Below are 23,300 nucleotides of genomic sequence, written 5' to 3' on the forward strand. Positions count from 1 at the left end.
ACCTCACCAGAAAAAATTCCTCCTACATGTTTATGTCCCTGGAGAAAATAAACCAACTCTGATTGTAAATGCGGCATCGCTGACCTCCAAACATGTTTCATAAAAGACCTGGGAGTCACCAGTGTTTTTGTGACTTTACGCCTTTTAGATATAATAACATGTCATATATTGACATAGTAATATTTAATATTTTAATGAGCCTGGATGCGGCACCGCGGGGGGTGGTGCTGGGTTGTGGGTTCAAGGGCGTGGCGGCACCGTCACTTGCTGCAGCTTAGTTTCAACCGACGTAGAATGAGCAGCGAAGCTTCGACAGATTGAAGCGCATGAGCAGCACCGCGGGCGACGCCCTGGTGCTGCACATCCAGATCCATGAAGGACTCCGCCCGTCCACGCAGGCGGCGCTTTGAGGTTAAAGCTGGTTTCCGACTGGTATGGGTGACTGGCTCCGCCCTGATAAGGGCCTGCGCTGGCTGGGCCCCCGCCCGCCCGGAGGTGGAACCAAGGCTGTGGTCTGAGCCTTTCAGAATCGGACCCAGAAACTCCACCTTCTGTCGCAGCGCAGGACGGAACGAATACACCTTGAATGGTTGAGTGAAAAGCCCAGATGGTTGGACGTAGATTTTAAATGTCTGGCGTAGCCGCTTTTCTCCACCACGATCCAACCCAACACCCCTACCCTAAAAACACCATACTCCACCATCCTTCACCCCACCACCACTCAGCCCCAACACCACTCACCGGCCATGCCCAAAACTCTAGGCCCTCTAGGCCCCACCATAAAAACCCAACACTCCAGAATCCTCCACCCTACCACACTCAAGCACCAACACCCTGAAGGCCCGAAACGCCCCCACCCTAAAAACACATCACCCCTACAATAAAACTCCACCACCGCCCACTCTAAGACCCCGTCCTAAAATCCCAGCACCTCCTCCGTAAAACCCAGCTTAAAAGTCCAACACTCCACCACCCTCCACCCCAACCAAACAGTCTACCACCCCAACACCACTCACTCTAAAACCCATCACCCCCACCCTAACACCCTGACAGCCCCTCCCTACAACCCCGACCCCAAAACCCAGACACCAGAAAAGCCCTCCACCTTCCAACCTGGAGAGGGAGGGAGAGCGAGAGAAGGAGAGAGAGAGAGAAGGAGGGGTAGGGGAGAGATAAAGAGGGAGTGAGAAGGAGAGAGGGGGAGGGGAAAGAGAGAGAGAGAAGGAGAGAGAGACAGAGAGAGGGGGGGGGATAGATTTTAATTAATCCGCTGATTAACCAGAGTGGGGGGGGGCGGGGGGCAGAGAAAGAGATGGAGCTTGAGGCTCGGGGGGGGGGGGGGGGGGGCCCTTACTTTCCTCTCTAAAGCTCATTAGACTCTCAGGCGTCTGGCACAACCCCCCCCCCACAGGGAGAGAGAGACAGGGAGAAAGGGAGAAATAGACAGGGAGAGAGAGACAGAGAGAGACAGGGAGGAATAGACAGGGAGAGAGAGACAGGGAGAAATAGACAGGGAGAGAGAGACAGGGAGAAATAGACAGGGAGAGAGAGACAGGGAGGTTAAGCTGGGACGGGGCAGGAGGAGATGGAGGGATGAGGTGAAGAAGTGTTGGAGGCTCAAGGGTATATATAATATAAGATATAATATATAATATATAATATAATATATAATATATGATATAATATATAATGTAATATATGATATATAATATAATATACAATATATAATATATAATATAATATATGATATATAATATATAATATGATATATAATATATGATGTAATATATAATATAATATAAGATATAATATATATGACAATAATATCCAGTCTCATATAAAAATATGGATTTATCAGGATGTGGTCCAGCGCTGATCTTAAACCATGTCTGTACAAACGGTTGCTTGTTCCTTTAAGTAGTTAGTGATGTCAGTCCATAATATGAGTATATACATAACTAGTGATACTAGTTAGTGAAGCCTTAGTCTAGTAGTTATGACCCGTTCTATTCCTGTTATTAAGTTAAACAGAGAAACAGAGAAATGCTTCATTGTCTCCTGAACGTCACCTCAGGAGCCACCAGGAGCAGGAAGCTGCACGGGGGGTGTGTGGAAATAAGGTTGAATTGAATTATTTCGATGCAGAGCTGTGATTTAAATTCATAACAATAATAATCTGGGTTCCGACTCAATTTGGGAGCATGAGACGCACACACACACAAAATACACACACAGAATACACACACACAGCTGCCAAACTCACTCCTTTCTTTACCACTAAATCAGGCGTGACATCAACCATCTCTCTCTCACACACACACACACACACACACACACACACACACACACACACACACACACACACACACACACACACACACACACACACACACACACACACACACACACACACACACAAACACACAGTGTGTGTTAAGTGTTAGTGTCAAGTCATAAGATCAGACAGTTAAGATCCCCTCTCCCTCCACCCCCACCCTTCTCCCTCCACCCTAAATGCATCACTTGTAACTCAGAGCTTTTCAGATGGATTTCCCCTACTTTCACAGGAGCTAGGCTAGCTGATCCCACCCACCGCTATGCATTGAGCTAACAGGGTTAGCATGCAGACCTTTAAAACATTAAAGAGGGCGGAGGACGGGAGAACAGTGCGGAGGCGCCGATCTGCCTCATCCAGATTACACATTGATCGCTCTGTAATCCCCAACTGAAATAAGGCAAACGTCCAAACAGCACAGCGCTGCTCCCTTCTCTCTCCACCGCCCCTGATAAACTGTGTTGTCATGGTGGGGGCCGCGGGGGAGTCGGGGGGGCGGGGTGTTCGGACGGAGGTTCTTTGGACGCCACGTTGCTCCTGTGGAGCTACGGGAGGTGCGACGAACATCTCTGAAGGCAACGCTCTGCAGATCATCTCCTCCTCCCTCCAGTGACATCACACTGTATCAGCAGAATTACTTCCCTGTAAACCTTTGACCTTTGACCCTCCATCGATCGATCGGCTTGGTCTGGTGTCACTCACAGCCCCCCCCCCCCCACCCCCTCCGTCCGCCTCCGAAGGGTCAGAGGTCACAGACGGACACACAGCGGAGTGCGTACAGCTGTACGGGACAGTGTGCCTTGGTCCAGGGCAGATGCCTCCACACAGGGAGGGAGACCTGGATTGTGTCCTTTTTAAAGGCTCCAGTCACAATATGTCAGAACCTTAACAATAAACCCATGGAGACTGACGGTGATGAGGGCCATATATTGATATAATATCCATATAATATTGATATAATATCCAAATCATATCCATATAATATTGATGTTGTGATGTGAAACTAGATGTCGTCCGGCATTTTGATTATCATGAAATCGCAATTCAGTAAAAGGTTGTCTTTAAGGAGTATTAGAGTAAATGCAGTTTTCTGAACTTCATAGACCGTTCAAGGTGTTGTCATCCATGCTCATAAAAATCCACATTAATAATAATTGTTTCTGCACTATTTCTTAAATACTTCATAAATATCTGATGAAAGCACCAATTCTCACCTACAAAATAGTGTCAACTTATCGACATGGAGGTATAACAATAAACATAAGATGAGACTCTGAATACAGGCTTTCCAGATGCAGTCCCCTGGTCTGTAGGTGCTGAATCTGAATAAAGCTGAGCAGCGACACTCAATTTTAATCTACAGAAAACCTTCTGGACGACCTCCAGAACCAATATTTTACAGGTTGGTGGGTTAAGTAAAGATCGTCCCCAACGATCGGGAACCTAATTTAACATTTCCTGAAGGAAGGAAATTCTCCATATTCTTCATAAAACTTGTAAAAACTTGAAGGAAAACAAACTCATTTGTCAAAAAGAAGCAGAAACTCACAAGCTCTTCCAGAGGTTGCCACCGTTCTCATATCTTGTTATTCTCGTCGTTTTGGACCCGTTTCTCATTGGACTGGACACCAAAAAAAAAAAAAATCACCAAATCCAACCTGCTCTATCTCCCCCGACCGGACGGCGTAACGACAACAAGGCAGGGCGGTTTTGTCGGCCCCAAATCGTTTTTTTTTTTAATTTATTTTAAAAAGCCTCTTGCTGATAAAAAGCTCCAGGTCCAATACGATAAACCTCCAGCTCCATTTACTCTGCTTTGACAAAAGTGGAATGAAATCACTGTTGATATTTTTTCGGAAGGTTTGTTTGGGCGGATGGTGAATCCTTTATCTGAGGCTCTGGATGTGCAAACATCATTTTTACAAATTCATCTCCAAAACTAGAAATATGGACTAAAATCCCTGAAGGAATATTGTAAAGACAGCAGTGAAAAAAAGTAATATTAAATTACCAAAATGATTGTAGAACATCATAAATAAAGGGTTTGCTTAAAAAAAAAATACATAAAAATATATATAATAAAATAAATAAAAATAAGTAGAAAATATCTGAACTATGAACTGAAATATGTTGAAAAACATATTTTATGAATTCATTTATATGAATTAATTCTGAACAATGCTGATTTCTTCATCTTGATGTAAACCGTGCTCTCTATCAACAGGAGGAATGTGGGGTGGGAGGGGTACGAGGTGTAATCTGACCCCCGATCCATCACCGTTAGCGTTGTAGCTTCACCACAAAGTGCCACAGGGGGCGCCGCAGTGATTAATCTGCCCTCGCTGGGGGAAAGCTGCAGCACTCCCCGGGGGTCGGAGGTCAAACGGTCGTCAGCGGTGCAGCCAGCATCCCGCGGCGGCGCGCTCGCCGTCTCCATGCCAACGCTCTACAGCGGTGGGGAGTGGCTACCGACACACCAGCGACACGGCGGCCATTTATAAATCACTGAGAGGTGGGGGACAATGGAGCCATATGTGAAGCTCAACGCCCAGACCCCTCCCCAGACCTCCACACCCTGAACGCCAGACCCCTAAACCTCCAGACCCCTCCTCAGACCTCCACACCCTGAACGCCAGACCCCTAAACCTCCAGACCCCTCCTCAGACCTCCACACCCTGAACGCCAGACCCCTAAACCTCCAGACCCCTCCTCAGACCTCCACACCCTGAACGCCAGACCCCTAAACCTCCAGACCCCTCCTCAGACCTCCACACCCTGAACGCCAGACCCCTAAACCTCCAGACCCCTCCTCAGACCTCCACATCCTGAACGCCAGACCCCTAAACCTCCAGACCTCTCCTCAGACCTCCAGACCCCCATACCCGAGGAGGACCTAATAGCCTCCTTCTCCTCACCATAGTTTCAAAAATGATTGAAACAACATTACAATGCAGTACTTGTACCAAAAAACAAGTATTACTTCATAATGACAATGTACTTACAACCAGTAGCATCCAGGGTACAAAGTTGCCCAGCTGAGCTGAAGGGGGGGCTTTAAGCACTGAGAAAGGCTTGGCGTGAGCGCGCCCTCAGACGTGACGAGCACTGGTAAGCATGACCAGGCCGGTCTGCCTGATGGTTCCGGTTTAATCTGGTTTCCTAGACGACGCCCCGAGAAACGGCTGAAAATGTTAAATAACAGTGAACCTCATTAGCTTCCCCAACGCTCATAAGAACATTCCAGAGTCCCAGAGACCGTCAGGTGAGGAATGTGGGGGTGACCGCTGACCTCTATCACCCTAAATGTCTGTGGAGACCCAGGGATCAGGGCTTGTTCCTTGCTACCCATGAGAACGTCCAATCACCCTGGAAAACAAGGAAAAGACATAACTGCTCTCCACCTCTTCATCTACTTCTACCTTTTAATCGTTCCTCTGGGAACCTGAATTAGTGATCAAGGAACCTGAGTTAGTGGTCCAGGAAGCGGCGTTGAGGGATCTGGGAACCAGTGTCAGTGGTCAGGGAACCCGTCTCTCTCGCTCCATCTGTCCTTGGTGTTGTTGTCGGGCCTTGGTCGCCCCGCCTCCTAAGAGAGCTATGTTTGGCCGTTGGACCGTGGATTTGAAAACACCTGCTCAACACTGTTGAGGTGTTTTTGTTACGATCACTTTATGGTTCAATCTGACTTAAGGAGAAAATAGGAGATCGATACAACCTCAGAACCTGATACCCAGGAATCCCCTGAAAGACAACGTTATAATAACCTCAAGATCCACGAGAAGGTAGAAGAAACCATTGGAAAATAAACAACAAACCCCAAAATGAAGTGGTGATATTACTGGATAATATTGATAAACAAACAATGAACCAAACCTAAAAATCAACAAAAAGCTGGAGTTGGCGGACCAGCGGCACCAGGGGGGGTCTGCCGCCGGACGCTGGTGGTCAACAGGAGCCGCCCGCTCAGCATGATGCTGTTTATCTGACTTGGTCAACCCACAAACCCTGTTTGTCATCCATCCCACGCTCTGCTACTCCCTCTCTCCATCCATCTCTCCATCCCTCTCTCATGACATGGTTGACCTCCATCGGGGGTCGAACCAGGACAGATGGCCTCTCTCTTCCTCTCTTTCCTCGTCTTTCCATCTTTCTTTCTCTCACTTTGCCTCATTACCGTTAACAGTCAACGCCTCCTGTGGCCAAAAAGGAGCGATAGATAAAAAACAGACATAGATCAGGAAAAGGAAGGCTCTCTCTCCCTCCTCCCTCTGTATTTTTACCTCTCTCCTCTTCTCTCCCTCCCTCCCTCCCCCTTGCTCGCCCCCGCCCTCAGACCTGGTGTTCCCTCCATCTTTCCTTCTCTCCCACTCCCTCCATTTTTCTCTCGCTCTTCCTCCCCCTCCCTCTCTTTGACATTTCAGCCAGTGTTCCCTCTTTTCTCACCCCCCCTCCCCCTGACATTTTCCCACTGTCAGTGTTATCGCTCTGTTTCCCTCCCTCGCTCCCTATTTACCTCACAGAGGTCAGACCACAGATACTCTCCTCTTTACCTCCCTTTCTACAGCTGCCACTCTATCCTTTCCCTCCACCGCTCTCCCCTCTATCAGTCTGCTGGCTCCTAATCAGCTTAGTGCCAATGAGACTAAGCCTGAGCCGCCGCCCGACAACTGGCACGGCAGGGTCATAATAAAAATAATAGAGAAACTAATCCAACGTATCACCCGCGGCTTTAAACTTCAGGAGCTCGGCTGAAGGAGGCCAACGCTGCCTTCTCGGGTTGAACAGCGGAAAGAAACTAAGTCAAAGTACTTTCGTTGTGACCGTCTCTGTACTTTTAGTTTATTCACTTTGGGAAACTTCTGACTTTTAGTCCACTACATTCCAAATATCTGTACTTTTTTACTCTATAACATTTCAAATATCTGTACTTTTTTACTCCATTACATTCCAAATATCTGTACTTTTTTACTCAATTACATTTCAACTATCTATACTTTTATTGTATTACATGTCAAATACATATATATTTTAATTTATTTCAAATATCTACTCTTTTTTTCCTTGTTTTTCTTTTTTAATCACACTAATGCACTCAGGACTTTACATCATATTATAGACTTTAAGGGTTACATCAGGACACTGGATACAGTTTTACTTGTACTACTTGAAGTCGTGAAAGTAAAAGCTCCCTCCTCCCAAAGGGAAGCCATGCAGCGGCTAATCTTGGTGGCGGAGCCTCAGTCCCTGAACCTCCACAATGATATCAGCCCCGGCTCCGGGCTCCAGGCGGCGGATAAAAGCCGGGACGCCGTCCAACCGGCCGCCACTCGAGAGAGACCCTCCAAACGGCGGCCCCCGCCGGAGCGGAGGAGGGGGAGGAGACAAGGAGAGGAGGAGGACAGAAGGAGGAGAGGAGGATGGAGAACAAAGGCTTGGACGGAGGACGGCGTCTGGGAGCCGAGCTGCGGTGCCTCAGTAGATAAGCTGCGACTCAGCTCGTCTGGGCCCAGAAACACCTTCGCATTAGCACGTCAAATTACCACACACACACACACACACACACACACACACACACACACACACACACACACACACACACACACACACACACACACACACACACACACACACACACACACACACACACACACACACACACTAATTTTAGATGAATCTCTATGGGAGATGGGCGTGACTTAACTTGGTGTGTTTACACTTGGAAAGAGGGATCTAGACGTTGCTTTAAAAAAAAAGATGCAAAAAAGAAGCTGGTGGCGCAGTTTGTCATTCACCACTTTTCCATCTCCAGCCTGAACGACGCCTCTGACGCTCTGCATTCACTTTCATTTCTGCTACGAAAACTGAGCTCAGCCTCAGCAGTGCTTCATCGTCTGCACTTTGGATCATGTCGCATGGGAGCGAGCTGGGAGAGCGCTCAGAGCATGCACATGTGTGGGCGTGAGTGTGTGTGTGTGTGTGTGTGACTGTGTTCCTGCATGCGTCCATGTGTAGAGTGACCCTTCAAGGTCATCAATGACCTCAAAATGAAATTGAGCAAAATATGTACTAATTTTATTAATTTAGCTTGTTTGCTTTTTTAAATTCATATTTTATTACTTCTATCTTTATTATTATTATCATTATTAACAAGAAATATTTTATTACCTTCTATTAATGTAAGGTACTTTCAGTTGCATGCTGCATATTTATAATTATTATGCATTTGAATTATTATCATATATTATTATTATTATTATTATTATCAGTATTATACATTTTTTATATATTATCATTATTATTATGATATATTATCATCATGTGTGGTAGATGTGTGTGTATGCGTATCTGCGAGGGTTACTGTTTGTGTGTGTGCATATTGTAGTTGCGTGTGTGTTAAAACAAGTTTCTCTACACACACCTGAGAATGAGCCTCCAAATGCCTTGCTCACAGGTTTGGGGAAGGGGGGCAGAGTGTGTGTTGGGGGGGTACAGTGTTTGTGTGTGTGTGTTGGGCGGGGGGACGCACAGGGCTGGGATGTGACAGTCTCCGCTCACTCAGCTCGTCGCGTAACGAGTGGAGAAAAAAGTAAAAAGTCCTGATGGAAAAGACCGAACGGGAAAAAGTCACACACACAAGCACACGCACACGCACACACACGCACACACTATTACAATCTGTAAAAACAAACAAGAGGTTTCACACCCTCCAGAGGGACGGGTGCGTGGGAGAAGAACTGGAACTGCTCAAAATATTTAAAAAAAGAACAGACTCCTCCAAACCCTCTAAACCTGCAATTAAAATATGTTTATAATAAAAATATTTTCCTGATGACGCTCATTAAGCCATGGATCCATTCCATTGGATTTAGTTTCAGGATCCAATCAGATCAATATTTTTATGGTTTGATCTGATTCAGTGTCTCTCTGCTCGAGTTCAGGGAGGTAACGGTGAAACTCTGATCCAAACAGACGTTACTGGACATTCTATCACGTCTCACAAATTGAGTAATGGTGAATTTTACCTATTAACCCTCTTGCCAGGGAACCCCTGGAATATTTAGAAGGACCCCTGGGGGGTTCCCGGACCATAGGTTGAGAACCACTGCTCCAGTCTAGTCAGTGATGTCCAGATTTGGAAGCACCGGACGCTGCATCAGCCAAGGTCCAGGTTTCGCATCATAACATTTTAAGTTCTACAAACTCAATGTGAATTTACTGTCGATTTTGGCATCACCGCGGCAACCACCAAAAAGAAACAAATAGGGAAAAAAAAAAAAAAAACCTGCGACCCCTGGTTTTAAAGCAACAGACGCCGAGAACGACAGGAAGTCTGCAGCTCACCGAGGATCCCAATCACACTCTGAGAGAAAATGAGAAAATGAGGTCATTGATGCAACACACACACACTCTTGGCCAGAGAAGTGCTGAGTTGTCCACTTCTTCCGTTGGCCGACCCTGCAGGTCCATTTACATTTCTGGAAAACCAACACGGACCGAACCCCCCCCCCCCCTCTCTCTCTCTCTCTCTCTCTCTCTCTCTCTCTCTCTCTCTCTCTCTCTCTCTCTCTCTCTCTCTCTCTCTCTCTCTCTCTCTCTCTCTCTCTCTCTCTCTCTCTCTCTCTCTCTCTCTCTCTCTCTCTCTCTCTCTCTCTCTCTGTGTGTGTGTGTGAAAGGGAAAAATGCACTGAGGAATTCCCTCTCCAACTCTCACACATTCTTTCCGTTTTCCCCAAAAAGGAGGATAAAACTTGAGGGGAAAGAGGACAAAGAGAGAAACAGTAAATGGTGCAAGTACGAGATGAAAGGAGGAGGAGGGAGCGACGGGAGAGCGATGCAGAGGGAGGGATAGAGCATAAAAACATTGGAGGGCAATTATCTGTCTATTTGCAGAAGAGTGCTTCTCCATCCTCCAATCAGGGTGGAGAAGGAAAGAAGGGTGGAGGGGGGCGGGGGAGGGGGGTAGTGGATAGAGAGACGAGGTGAGAAGGCAGAGAGGGGAGATAAGAGTCACAGCAGTTAAGGAAAGAGATAAAAAGAGACAGAATTGGAAGATGGAGAGAGAGAGAGAGAAGAAAGATGGAACTGTAAAATAGAAAGACAGAAAAAGAAGAAAGACAAAAAGAAAGACAAAAGATAAGGATGAAACGACAAATACAGAAAGAAAGAAAGAAAGAAAGAAAGAAAGAAAGAAAGAAAGAAAGAAAAAAGACAGACAGACAGACAGACAGACAGACAGACAGACAGACAGGGTTAGGGTCGGACAAAAGACAGGAGGAGACAAATATGAAAATGGAAAGTTGTGAACAAAAGGTGAAGCTCTAAGATCAGTGAGAGCAGTTGAGACCGAAGAGGATGAAGGTAGAACGGGGGAGATGAAGAGGAGGAGGAAGAGGAGGATGAAGGGGATGATGAAGAGGAGGAATGGGAGGGGGATGACGCCAAGGACGAAGAGGAGGATGAAGGAGATGATGAAGGGGGTGAGGACGAGGATGACGAAGAGGAGGATGAGGATGAAGGGGATGACGAAGAAGAGGAGCGGGGGACGGTTGCTAGCGTTAGCAGCACAATGCTCCAGTGTACCCCCCTCCCCCCCCACACGGGGCCTCCAAACTAGCAACAATGGCCGCTCTGTGATCGGTGCTGTGGGCCTCTGACCACCACAACTCCATCCTGACGGAGAACTCTGCTCTGGGTGGAGGATGCTCAACACTGGAGAAGATGGAGAATCCTGAATGCTGGAGAAGACGGAGGCGCGGACCAGGACCCCAAACAGCCAATCCGTGTTTCTAGAAACGACGTCTGTTTCCTCCAAAACCAGCACCAACATGTTCTTCTAACGCTCCACGGTTCATTGTGAGGCTCCGCCCTACAGCTCAAGACACGCCCCCTTCACTATTCACTTCACTATCGTGAAGAGAAACCGACAAGGAACGAATCACAACTTGGTGATGGGTCGTTTTGAGGGATTCATCCCAAATCCACGCTTCATGTTGGTTATGACCGACACGCTCTACATCACAACACACCATCAAGTCCATGAGCCCGGCCACGCCCCGGTGGTCAGCGACTCACTGCGTGGTCCCGCCTTACACGGTAACGCATTCTCCCCAATACCTGGCTCCCACTGGAGGACTTGCTCTGGGACCTTCCAGATGTTACAGGGAGGCCTGAGGCGGCCGCCGGTCTGAAGGTCGTTCTTGACCGGCACAGTCCGGTTCCACTCGTGTGATGGGTGCGGACGAGGGACAACCGGGTCGCTGCACACGCTGGGTTGCCAGGTCTGAGGCTCCTTCAGCTGGCGCTGGGGTGACGTGTGATCACTTTTTAGAATAAGGTCTTTAAATGTGTGATACGGTCGTTTCAAAGTCTTTAAGGCGCCCCCTTGTATCCCTGCCACCAGATAAACGGAGCAGATTACAGCCGGCTAACTGTGTTATCCTGGTTTGGTGGTGCGGCGCCAGCATCCCTCCTCCGCCTCCACAACGTACAACAATCTGTTCATACAACGGAGCAACGGTCGCTGCGAGCGGCTGAAAGGAAGCGTTCTGCCTCCAACCGCCGCTGCGCTTTGTGCCGTTTGCTTGGTTTGTTTTCATTCCCAGGGCACAAAAGGCTCCTGTTAGTGGCTTAAAAACTTAATGGGAAAGAACTTTGTGTTTTGTCAGCGATGTTACAAAGTGCAGAGTTTGCCGCTTTCCCTGATAAATGGAGGTTTTTAAAGAAGCCCAGGCCACCGCTCCATTCAGGAAAAGTGAAGAATGAATGATTCAAAAACAGAGATGGACATCAATGATTCATCGCCCAGGCACGAAGGCAGCTTGAAACATTTGAAAGAGGTCGGATGCATCCGGAAAGTGTCCATTCTTAAGAAAAGGCTCAGACGCCCTCCCTCCGCCCTGCCCCCGCCAAAAGCCATCAAAGGAAAGCAGGAAACGTGAAAGGGGAGACGGAGATGGGCCCTCGCCCGTGGATCACCTGGGCGTTCCCAGGCGGAGCGTTGCCAATCTGCCGCCGCACGCGCGCCAAGTGGAGCGACGGGAAGCCAGCAGCGCGTCTTGGCCCTCGCTCGTGGACGTCGCCGCGGCGGAACCGTGGACACCGGCTGCAGAAGGCTTTTCGCTCCGATACATATTGCTGTGAATCTAGCTGTCGCAAAACAACGCAACGGCAGAAAACACAAGAGCGTCTGTCGACGCCGGGAAACAGATACGCGCCGCTTCTGCGCTTCCTCTCCGTGAACGGCCAGACGTTCGGTTCAGGGTTTGCAAAAATGAAAAGAAAGCTGTGAAATGCCGAGGACCCGGACTCCCCCAGGGCTCCACCGGCTGAGGCATAAGGAAAGTGACTGACAGTCGCCCATTAAAGTGGTAATCCATAGCGCCGGCCGTGTTGGGTGGATTACACTGCAAGTCCCGGAATTCCATTTAAAACTCGTCTCCTGGGTGTGTTGAGGTGGTGGGGATGGTTGATGTTCCTTCTTTGCGAATGTTCATCACCGTGGTTGTCCTTCACTCAGTTGGCAAGCGGCGGACCCCGTCGCCAGCAACAGCAAACAGCATGTAGAGCAGCACATCTCACAGATTCACACTTTAAAATGATTTACGAGTTCTACCATTAGTTTTACTTTTATGCCTTTAATGATATTGTATTTTCTCTCTAACCCGTAAATGGAGAATAAATCTACTTTTGGGTTTGGCAGCTCCGCCCCCCTTTCCCTGGCTGCAACTGATGATTATTTTCACGATAGATTTTTTTGTGGGTTATATTGGAGGAGTTTTTCAAGTCACATATATGAATTATTTAGACCATAAAAATCACGGTAAAATAAGGTTAAACGGTACAAAATGATAAGTTGTCTGCGCAACTTATCTGGTCTTAAACAGACATCTTCAGCATTTTGATGAAGTCGTCAATAGTTCATATGGAAAATGTTTTACATGATATATATAATTAATTTCCCAACAGTCGATTAATCCATCATTTGATAAATAATGCCACCCGTTGATTCCTGATGTGTTTACAGTTATTAACGTGATGTAAAAACAGCTGTGTGTGTGTGTGTGTGTGTGTGTGTGTGTGTGTGTGTGTGTGTGTGTCTCCTCGGTGATCGGGCCGGAATTTGCGCAGTTGGTGATTTTATGTTATATGCATTGTATTTGGCTAAATTTGCTTCCTTGCCGCGAGTTTGTCACAAAAAATGGGATCAGAGGAATAAATCCAAATGGGGCACTCTGGCGTGCGGCGTGAACGCAGCCTTTCCAAAATACATTTGTTTTGAGGAGACTGACTCCAGGTTCGCGTCCGGTAAAAGCAGCCGTAGCACCGGGAGTCACCGTGGTGATGGAGCGTCCCGTGGAGCCCACGCCACGCCTCCATCCTGATCGACCTTCAACTGGACAAAGAATAAAGAGGAAGGCCAAGCAAGCAGCCACGGCGACTGAACTGGCTTTTCCATCTAAATGGAAGAGGTCCCCGTCACTACCGGGTAAATAAACTCATTCTCTACGTTTTATCTGATGCACCAAGTTCCAAACAGAGCTGCGTTCCAACATGCATTCCTGCCCCCGTCTTGGATCGTGGACGTCATCTTTCTTCCTCTGAAGTGTTCCTCCTGTCGACACATTTGTTTGTTTTCTTTCTTCTCTTGGTCCCTCCGGGTGGAGGTGGTGGAGGTGGTAGAGGTGGTGGTGGATATGTTCTGTTCTTTTTTTATTCTCTTTTTTTTTTAATGTATGTTCATCCACAGTTTACTGACCACACTGCTTTAGCTTATAGACCACGACTGCCCTTCACTGGCGGACCCCGCCACCAGCCATGTAAAGCACATATAGAGGTGCACATGCAGAACGCAAACACACTGAACGGCTGTTTGTTATCAAGCGCCAGAGAAATCAATTTTTTTTTTTTTTAACATCGTAACAAAATAATGTTAGGGATTACCACTTTAATGTTCATATAAAGCTTGAAAATAAAAACATCACTGCCAAGTTACTCCCACTGCACAAGCCTCCGGTGCTATATTTGCCCCAGTGAAAGTGAAGAGATAAAGCTCTCAAGATCTTCCATTTGGCACAGAATGTTTTTCTTTTTTTTTTTTTTAATGCTCGATAGCACGCTGCTCTGTTGATGCCATAGAAGTCTCCCATTCTGATACCAAGCTTTTCTGTCCTGCCCGCTAAGCTCCAAGATGGCTGCTAAAACCAACATTAGCTGTAAAGTTTAAATCCCGAGCCACAGGAAGCCAATCTACTGCAGCACGCGGATAAAAATAAAAATAAATACTATAGAGAGTCAGAAACACAGCTCTGCTGCACGCGGCAGGAAACTCATTAGATTTATCTGGAAAGCTGGACGGGGATCAGTGTGGCCAACAGGCTGAGGGGTGGTGGTGGTGGTGGTGGTGGTGGGTGGTGTTGGCTGGGGCGGTGATTGGGTGGTAGTGGTGGTTGTGTTTGGTGTTTTCTGGCATTGGAGGGTGGTGATGGTGATGGAGGCTGGGGTGGTGTGGTTGGAGGAGTGTGGGTGGTGGTGGTGGGGAGGGTAGTGGTGTTTTCCTGACGTGGGAGCGCGTTTCGTTTTCATGCACCTGTTGGCCCGTCACCGGCGACGATATACGTCCCGCCTCATCACCACCGTCACCACCATCAGGTGCCTTGAACAGTGCTTATAAATCAAAGATATTCTTCTCATTTTAATCAATTATACGTAGTATTTTATGATTGATTTACTTCTTTTTTTTTACAGATATTTCTCATTTATTCTTAAACATTTTTTCAACAATATATTCTTTATTCATATTTTTATATTATATATAAACTTTTTTTTTCTATTTAATTAAGAAATTTGTTTAGTTTTTTCAGATTTTATAAACATGCTTTTTCTTTTTAATTTATTTCAGCTGCAGCTCTGTGCCGCGTGCCGGCCACTCACCTTTTTCCCAGGGTGCTTAGCGGTGTTCCCAGGCTCAGCGGGGTGTGCGTGGGCCTGCGGGTGCGGCTGGGGAGCTTCTTGGTGGGGGTCCCGGCAGGGCTGGGCGCCTGGTGGGCGGGGCTGGCCCCCGGGCGGATGTTCAGGTCCTTCAGGACGTCGTAGTTGATCTTGGAGGAAATCCTCTTCTGCTCTAGCATCTTCTCGATGGCCTCGTCCGCTGTGCTCGCCCGGATCGGGTCACGCCGCCGGCCGGGCGTCTTGCGCTGCGGAGGACCAGAGGGGAGGGCGGCGGTAAAAGCTTAGTACCAGATGAGGATGAGCAGCCAGGCTGCCACTTGGTCCCCGTACCGCCCCGAGTGCCCCGAGTGCCCCGCCCTTTAGTTCCGCTGCCCCCATAGAGTCAGCTCCCGCTGCTCCCGTCCTGAACCTCTAACGACCACTGCCCTTTAAACATTGAGTTGTCAGCGTCTCCTGCGGCCTCTCACAACTTCCTTCGGGTTCAGAGAATCACAAGAGACGTTTGGTTTTTAACAAGAAGAGTCAAAGCCAAAAGCAGGAAATGAAGGACGTGAAACGGAGCAGGAGCCGTCGACACCAGGGTTTCCGGTGGAGGGCTTCAGGCCTGCCTGAAGTGTCATATCTTTCAAATTTTTTGTGATTATTCTTTTGTATTGCATGTTTTTATTACTTGTATTACTATTTTATGACTTTATTATTATTGCTGATGTGTTTTGATGTGTGCTGCTGTAACACCACGGGGACAGATAGTCTCTTATGTTAACGTCTGACATTTCAGCCCCCGAGCCCTGAGCGTCCAGGATGTCTCCACCTTCTTCTCCTTGTAGATCCCCAGCTCCTTCTCCTTGGCGATTTTCGCTTCCTTCTCTGAAACAGGAAACAGGAAACAGTCAGTTCTGGAGACAGGAAGTCTGCACATCAGTAAGGTGGTTTGTATTGATTAGATCTGATTCCTCGTCCCTGCTCTAGTTGGGGGAGACAACAGTGAAACTAGGATCCAAACAGACATCCAGACATGACTGGAAATGTTACAACTACTTGGAAATTAAATAACGGTGAAGTTTAACTATTAATCATTTTACCGGCGACCCCCTGGGACCTTCTGCAAGGACCCCTAGGGTGGTCCTTGGACCCCACATTGAGAAGTGATGCAGAGATACTGTTCCACAACAGGGTTCCCACTCTGAATGACATGTCAACTTCTCTGAACATCTCCATGACTGCGAGGCCACGTCCTTACAACCAAGCAATCATTAACTTTTCAAACAATGTAAATAGCTTTGTCTGAATCGGGACAGACCCTTGAGGAAAAAAACAAGGAATTAAAAAAAAAAAAAATAGTCAAAATTATAAAATGCAGTGAGTAAGTCCAGTGTCAGTCAGGTTCCATGACCCACACAATTCAAATTCCATGACTTCAGCGGTCTTTATCTCTTAAACTCCGGGCCCCGTCGGGACCATGTGGCTAGTGAAATGCTGAAAGTGGCTAGTGAAATCTGCAGTCCTGCAGGGGCAGCTCGTGGTACCTTTCTGCTCCTTCAGGTAGTCCGAGTTCTCCGCCATCCACAGAGCCGTCTTGACCTTGACTTCACTTTCGTTCAGCAGATACTGTGGAGGTAGGCGACCATCATGGGTCAGGACTCGTCTGCTTTCCATTCTTAACTATTTAAAAGGAAAACTCCGGTATTTTTCTAAAACCAAAAACCTAATCTGACCCGTCAGTGGCATCTGAATATTTTAAATGATCCAGTGTTTTAAAGCCAATCACTTAGGTTGACTCCAAATGATCAGAAAACAAGGCTCAAAAAACACCAGTGTTTTCCTTTGATGCTTTATACGGCACATGCTGCTGCTGTACTTGAGAAATGACAGAGTTGGTTTAGAACAAACGCTTACTTTCAACCAAGCTCTTGTTAAAAATTATCCAAAAATCGCCCAGCCTGAAATTAAACAATCCTCTCACGCTTATTCGGTCTCTTTGCAATGGAGCAACTTTGGGAGAATAATTCTTTTCTGGTGTTTCCTAAGGACTGCTGAACCCAAGTCTGTTTAAATGTCCGTTACTCACCCATTCAATCTCGCCGTCGTCGATGCCGTTCAGGTCCAGCTCGCCGCTGTCGGCGGCACCGTCTGTTACGGAAGGAAGCAATCAGAACGGATGGATCAGAACAGTCATGAAATGTTATTGCATTTTGAAATGAGATCAAATACGTTCAAGGAATACGTTTTTTTTCAGATTTCATATAAACATACATACACAGCATATATTTCTGTGAGCCACATTTCCATCTAAAAGAGGAACTATGACTGGAAATACAGACACAAAACATACAAAGTCTGTTTCTTCTTGTCATTACATTCTGAAATTCTTATCACCAAAACCAAGACAAAGCAGTGAAAGAGCGACCCCCGACTCCTCGGGGAGAGGCCAACAGGAAGGGGCGTGGCCTAAGCACGGCATCCTGCCTGACTTCCTGCTCTCGGTGGAAGCGGTGGGGAGGCTCATCAGTAAATAAAAGCCAGCGTGACTCCTGATAAGACCTTAAGAGGCTTTACACCGTTTAAGCCGCTCTACCTTTGCACACTTTTTTCTCCTCAGGTTCGACACGCTCGCTAGATCGCGGGTAACGAGCCAAAACCACGATTAGCATTTCTTATTTACGGTAATCCCGACGGTTGGGACTGTGTTCCCCCCACCCCCCCCCCACCACCACCCTCATCCTTCATCCTGGTGAAGCCAATACCAGCCCGCGGTTTGCGATGCGCTGATAGAGCTGAAGGTGCGAAAGCTCTTGAGTTTTGGGGAACAACAGGCGCAGCGTTCCATGAAAGTGAGTCTTTGTGATTAGGAAGGAGGCCTGGAGCTGCTGGGTGGAGTTCACAGGGAGAAGAGGAGACGAGAGAGAGAGAAGAAACACATGCATCCATGAGGAAAATCAAACTAATTCTGGGGTTTCCAAGATTCTCCGTTCATCACGTTGAGGTCATGAACCGGAGCTTTGTACCAGACCGACAATCACAGGGGGCGGGGTCCATCAAAGGGGCGATGCCGGGTTGAGGCAAGTCCTTTAACTTGTGTCAGCGTTCTGCCTGAGCTCCGCCCAAATTCCTGAAAAACTCCCCAAAGGAGCCACTTCAAAAAGCTGCTTAATTACAGGAAGGCCGGTGCACGAGGAAGATGTGTGTGTGTGTGTGTGTGTGTGTGTGCGTGCGTGCGTGCGTGTGCACAACTCCGTAATGCAGTCAGCCATTCCAGTTCATTAGGAGATAAGGCTTTCCTTTTTTAACCCTAGAATGCCTCAGGTCAAAACTGAACCGGTCTCAAAAGATGTATTGAATTATTTCTAGTTTTGTAAATACTATTCAATTTAACTATGTTTACTAATGTGTACTAATAATGAACAGACTTTTATCCACATGTACATACTTTGGCACATTTTCAATCTTGCACAATTGAAATGTTAGAAGAATGTTAATTGTTGATAGAGGTTGACGGTTTATTGTTAGGTTTTAGGTTTACTCTATGCCAAACTTTGGGGGTTATTGTGTAGATTATTATTATTTCTGATTAGTATTTCAACTTCATCACTGGATCAGTGATCCAATGAGCCAGTCACTATCAGGCGGGTCCAGCCTGCGGGACCCTCTTGGTAAAGTGTGGGAGAGAGATAAGAGCGAGAGAGAGGGTGGAGGAGGTGGAGCCGTGGGGGGAGAAGGAGGATGATGGAGACACTGTGTGTGAATTACTGTCTCTGGAAAAAAGCATCAATGACGCTAAATAGTGATGTAGATGTGGAAATGCACCTGAGACACTTAAAAACAAAGCAGTGAACCATCATTTACTAGAAATAATAAACACACAACTATTCATTTTTTTTATAATTATTATCATATTTTAATAATTATTCATAATTCGTGTGTATATGGTATTATTAACACTCACTATTATTGTATGTGAAAATATCAGTATTTGGCAACGATCAGAGTACTCAGCCTCAGTTGTAATCATCGTCCTCTGTCTCATTATTATAAAATATATATTTCTAGTTCTATCACTTTAAAGGAAAAGTGGTATTTTTGTATTTTTTAACCCAAACACCTGAGGCCTCTTGGCAGAGTCTGCTCGTCAATACAGAACCAAACCCCAAACCTCCCCTCGAACCCTGACCCTGCACTCCCACACTGAAACACACCCTACAGCAGAGAGAGATGGGTGAGAGGGAAGGAGAGGGAGAGAGGGAGGGAGAGGGAGAGAGGGAGGGAGTGGTGGGGGATGGAGCGGGAGGGGGAGAGATAAAGGGATGAGGGGGGAGAGCAGGAGACAGGGAGAGAGATGGAGAGATAGAGGGAGAGGGGAGGGAGAGAGTTCCTTGTTCACAGCTTGAGTTTGCGTCATGAATGGATGTTTAGTTGTTTGTTTTGAGTCGTAGCATTTCATCTAGTAAATTAAATACGAGAAAAACAACAACAACAAATAAACCGCAACAAACAAAAACAAATACATCCAGTTGCAGCTGCTTCGTTGTTTGGGTCCGAGTGTGCATGTGTGTGTGTGCATGTGTGTGTCTGTGTGTGTATAAGTTTGTGTGCGTGTGTGTGCCCGTGTGTGTGTTAAAGTGTTAGTGTGTGTTTAAGTGTGCGCATGTGTGTGTTTAAGTGTGTGTGTGTGTGTGTGTGTGTTTAAGTGTGCATCTGTGTGTTTGAGTGTGTGTGTGTGTGTGTGTGTTTAAGTGTGTGTGCGTGTGTGTGCCTGTGTAAGTGTGTGTGTGTGTGTGTGTGTGTGTGTGTGTCAGTGTGTGTGTGTGTGTGTGTTTAAGAGTGTGTGTGTGTGTGTGTGTGTGTGTTTAAGAGTGTGTGTGTGTGTGTGTGTGTGTGTTTAAGAGTGTGTGTGTGTGTGTGTGTGTGTGTGTGTGTGTGTGTGTGTGTGTTTTTAAGTGTGTGTGTGTTTGCGTGTGCGTGTGTATAGTGTGCGTGTTGGGTGGGATAAAGCCTTCCTCTCCAGACAGGGGAGGGTCAGTCAGCCGTTAGCGCGTCATGGTAACGGCGGCCTGGGGGGGGGGTTGTTTACAAGTGACTGATGCGTTTCCAGGCAACACAGTCTCATTAAAATGTGGTCTTGATGGAAGAGACAGTACGTTGCTTATGTAATGCACAAATAAAACAATATTGCAGAGGCACGGATGGAAATCAGGTCAAAACAATGAGGCTCTGCACGCTGCACCACGCGCCCCGCACTGGATATGGATTCTTATTTTGGATTATTAAAAACAGAGCAAATAAATAAAAGCAGCAGTTTGATGTTTGGGTCACACTGCGCTGCGTCCACGACCTGTCATCGCTCCTCACCTCTCAAAATAATGTGACATTTGGAGACTTCTGAGGAAATGGAGCTTTTCTAAAAAGGATGGAGAGAAAATAATGTGACGAATAAACCTCTTGATCTTGAACCAACGTCAGTATGAGGAAAATAACTGTTTTGTAGTCGGCTGGATTTGGTTTAAAACAAAACTTCAAATAACTCAATCAAAAGTTTGATTATATATGAAATAAAATGTCCCTTTGACCTGGAAGTCCATAATTGGACAAAGGTTGCTGCACTGTTTCTGAAGCTTTATCCACCAACATTTCTTCATCATTTTATGTAATAAATATATATTATATAAATACGTAGTATATAATATAAATTCACTGACTGCCAGTTTCTCTTTTACATGAAACAAGTTGAAGTGAAGGGTTTTACCTTTCCTGGGAACCAGGGCAACCTGCAGATCATCTTCCATCTGCAAAATACCTCTAGCCACCCTCCCATTCAAACAGGTTTCCACCCGACCTCATCCCGGTCGGGCCAATCACAACCGTCTATCTAATACGGGGCGGGGTTGACACCATGACCATGCGGAGGAGAGACGTTGACTGCCGCTGATGTGGAACGGTCGATGTCGAAGGATGGTCTATCCCATGCTCTGATTGGTTGTAGGTCTATTCAATGCTCTGATTGGTTGTAGGTCTATCCCGTGCTCTGATTGGTTGTAGGTCTATCCAATGCTCTCATTGGTTGTAGGTCTATCCCGTGCTCTGATTGGTTGTAGGTCTATCCAATGCTTTGACTGGTTGTAGGTCCATCCAATTGCTTCCAGAGACATGGGGGTCTGCACCCCTTGGAAATCAAACATGAATGGAGAGATTCCAGACTGATACACATCAGTGAATTGTTCTGATGATGCCAGGTTAAGTTTTGTCATCAGGCCTAAGGAGATAATATTATTTTTGCACTTTGCTGTTACTTCTATATTATATAGAAAGATATATTTATTGAATCTAATGTCTGTGGGAATCCCTTTGAGTTTCCCTGGCAACGCTCAACATCACAGACCCTGAGACGTTTGCATATTGGAGATAAGAGGCTCATTTTGTGCTCTTTAATATTCCACATAGAAAGATATATTTATAAAACCTGGCTCGGGGCCGTTCCCCTGACATCCAATAATATCTTGTTTCCTTGAACGTTTGGGCCGATGCTGGTTTTGCTGCTGCTGTTTTAAAGCGTTTGGCTGTGTTTGCAGGGTGTTTTGGATTTCCGTTTAGGGGCATTATGGGGTATTTCCAGGGTATTTTCGGGTGGTTTGGGGTGTTTCCGGGGTGTGTCCCGGGTGCCAGTGTCGCCAGGCGATAAATAGAGCGAGAGACTTGGTGACAGGAGCGACGGGGCAGACCATTAAACACTGACCCCACTGACCCTGGAGGAGAAAACTCCCGCCCAACCACCTGCTCCACCTCCCCGAAAATAATAACCCCAATGGCTCCTTCCTCGTCTGGGAGCAGAAAGACTGAGTTTTCCCCACTTACGCCTATGTCAGCGCTTCATCTTTAACATGAGGATGCACATGGTGGGTCAACAGTGACACGGATGATGTTTTATTTTTCTTGCTTCAAATTTCAAAGTGAATATTAATTTAATAAAATGTACAAACTGGGGTCATTTTGGATGTGATTCATGCACAGAGACTGGATTTCATTTTAATTTGACTGTCGTGAAACATAATTCGTTTGGACTTGGATGAATATTGATGATGTGAGAAGCGCTTCGTTATCTGGCCTATTTTCCGACGTCCTACAAATTTACATATTGAAAAAAAAAAAAAAAAAGGAAACGTTCCTGTTGTGCAGCTGGAGAACTTTGGAGAACAACCCGTCATTATTCCTTCTCAGTGGCCGAGCTCCAGCGCTAAGAGGCTTATCTCTGCGTTGAGGAACCACTTCGAGAAGAAGAGGAAGAAGGGCCTTCATTAAGCCTGCGAGAAAGACGGTCACAGAGGAATCTGGGGAATGTGAACATGGAAGAGAAAGACTTTAAATGCCCCAATGTCTGCACTGCTCCCGAGGAATGTTCGGACAACTGTCGCCATTGCCACGGCGACCAGCGCCAACGCAACGCTGATTAGCAGAATTCTAACAGCTCAAAGTGGAGCGTGCAGAACTGTGATCACAAGAATTAGGATTTATCTCCCTCTCTAGATACACATGTATGTACTTTTTAAATACCACAAATTGAATTTGGTTGAATACAAAATGACTCCTTTATAAGTCATAATAAATCAAAAATTTCAATTAATATATCTATAAATTAAAAGGACTGGAGACTATCCATGGAAAAATAAAAAATATATCTAAATACTAATATCTACAAAGACAATATTAAACTACAGACAACATAAAGACAAATACACTGTATAATACAATTTATTTTTTTTATATGCATTTTATTTTTTTTGTACTTTATTTATTTGTTTACTTTTTTACTGACTTGTCCTGTATTTTATTCTGTAGTATATTGGTTTTATACTTGGGCATTTAGTGCCTTGCCCAGGGGCACGCTGGCAGTGAAACGCACATGGCTGCTGATCCTGCCTCAAGCAGCGTTTAACAGCCCACGTCAGGAGCTGCTCATCCTCCGCCATGAACCCAGTTTGAGCGGATGCGTCTCCTGCGGGAGGCGCCACGGGAAATGCCCGCAGCT

The 23,300-nt window shown here is 46.4% G+C and overlaps 1 protein-coding gene across 2 annotated transcripts in view; it reads right to left on the reverse strand.

Annotated features, from left to right (window-relative positions):
- Window positions 1–23,300, reverse strand: part of LOC307239479 (transcription factor IIIB 90 kDa subunit-like) — a gene marked incomplete at its 5' end in the record, with an annotated part of 92,429 nt that overhangs the window by 18,591 nt on the left and 50,538 nt on the right. For both annotated transcript variants that reach the window (XM_080012866.1, XM_080012865.1), the window contains 4 exons: window positions 15,266–15,528; window positions 16,095–16,150; window positions 16,810–16,891; window positions 17,352–17,413. In XM_080012866.1, coding sequence (XP_079868992.1) covers window positions 15,266–15,528; window positions 16,095–16,150; window positions 16,810–16,891; window positions 17,352–17,413 — 463 coding nt within the window. The remainder of the gene's footprint in view (window positions 1–15,265; window positions 15,529–16,094; window positions 16,151–16,809; window positions 16,892–17,351; window positions 17,414–23,300) is intronic.

Source organism: Zeus faber, assembly GCF_960531495.2.
Source record: "Zeus faber genome assembly, chromosome: 13".
Lineage (NCBI taxonomy): Eukaryota > Metazoa > Chordata > Actinopteri > Zeiformes > Zeidae > Zeus > Zeus faber.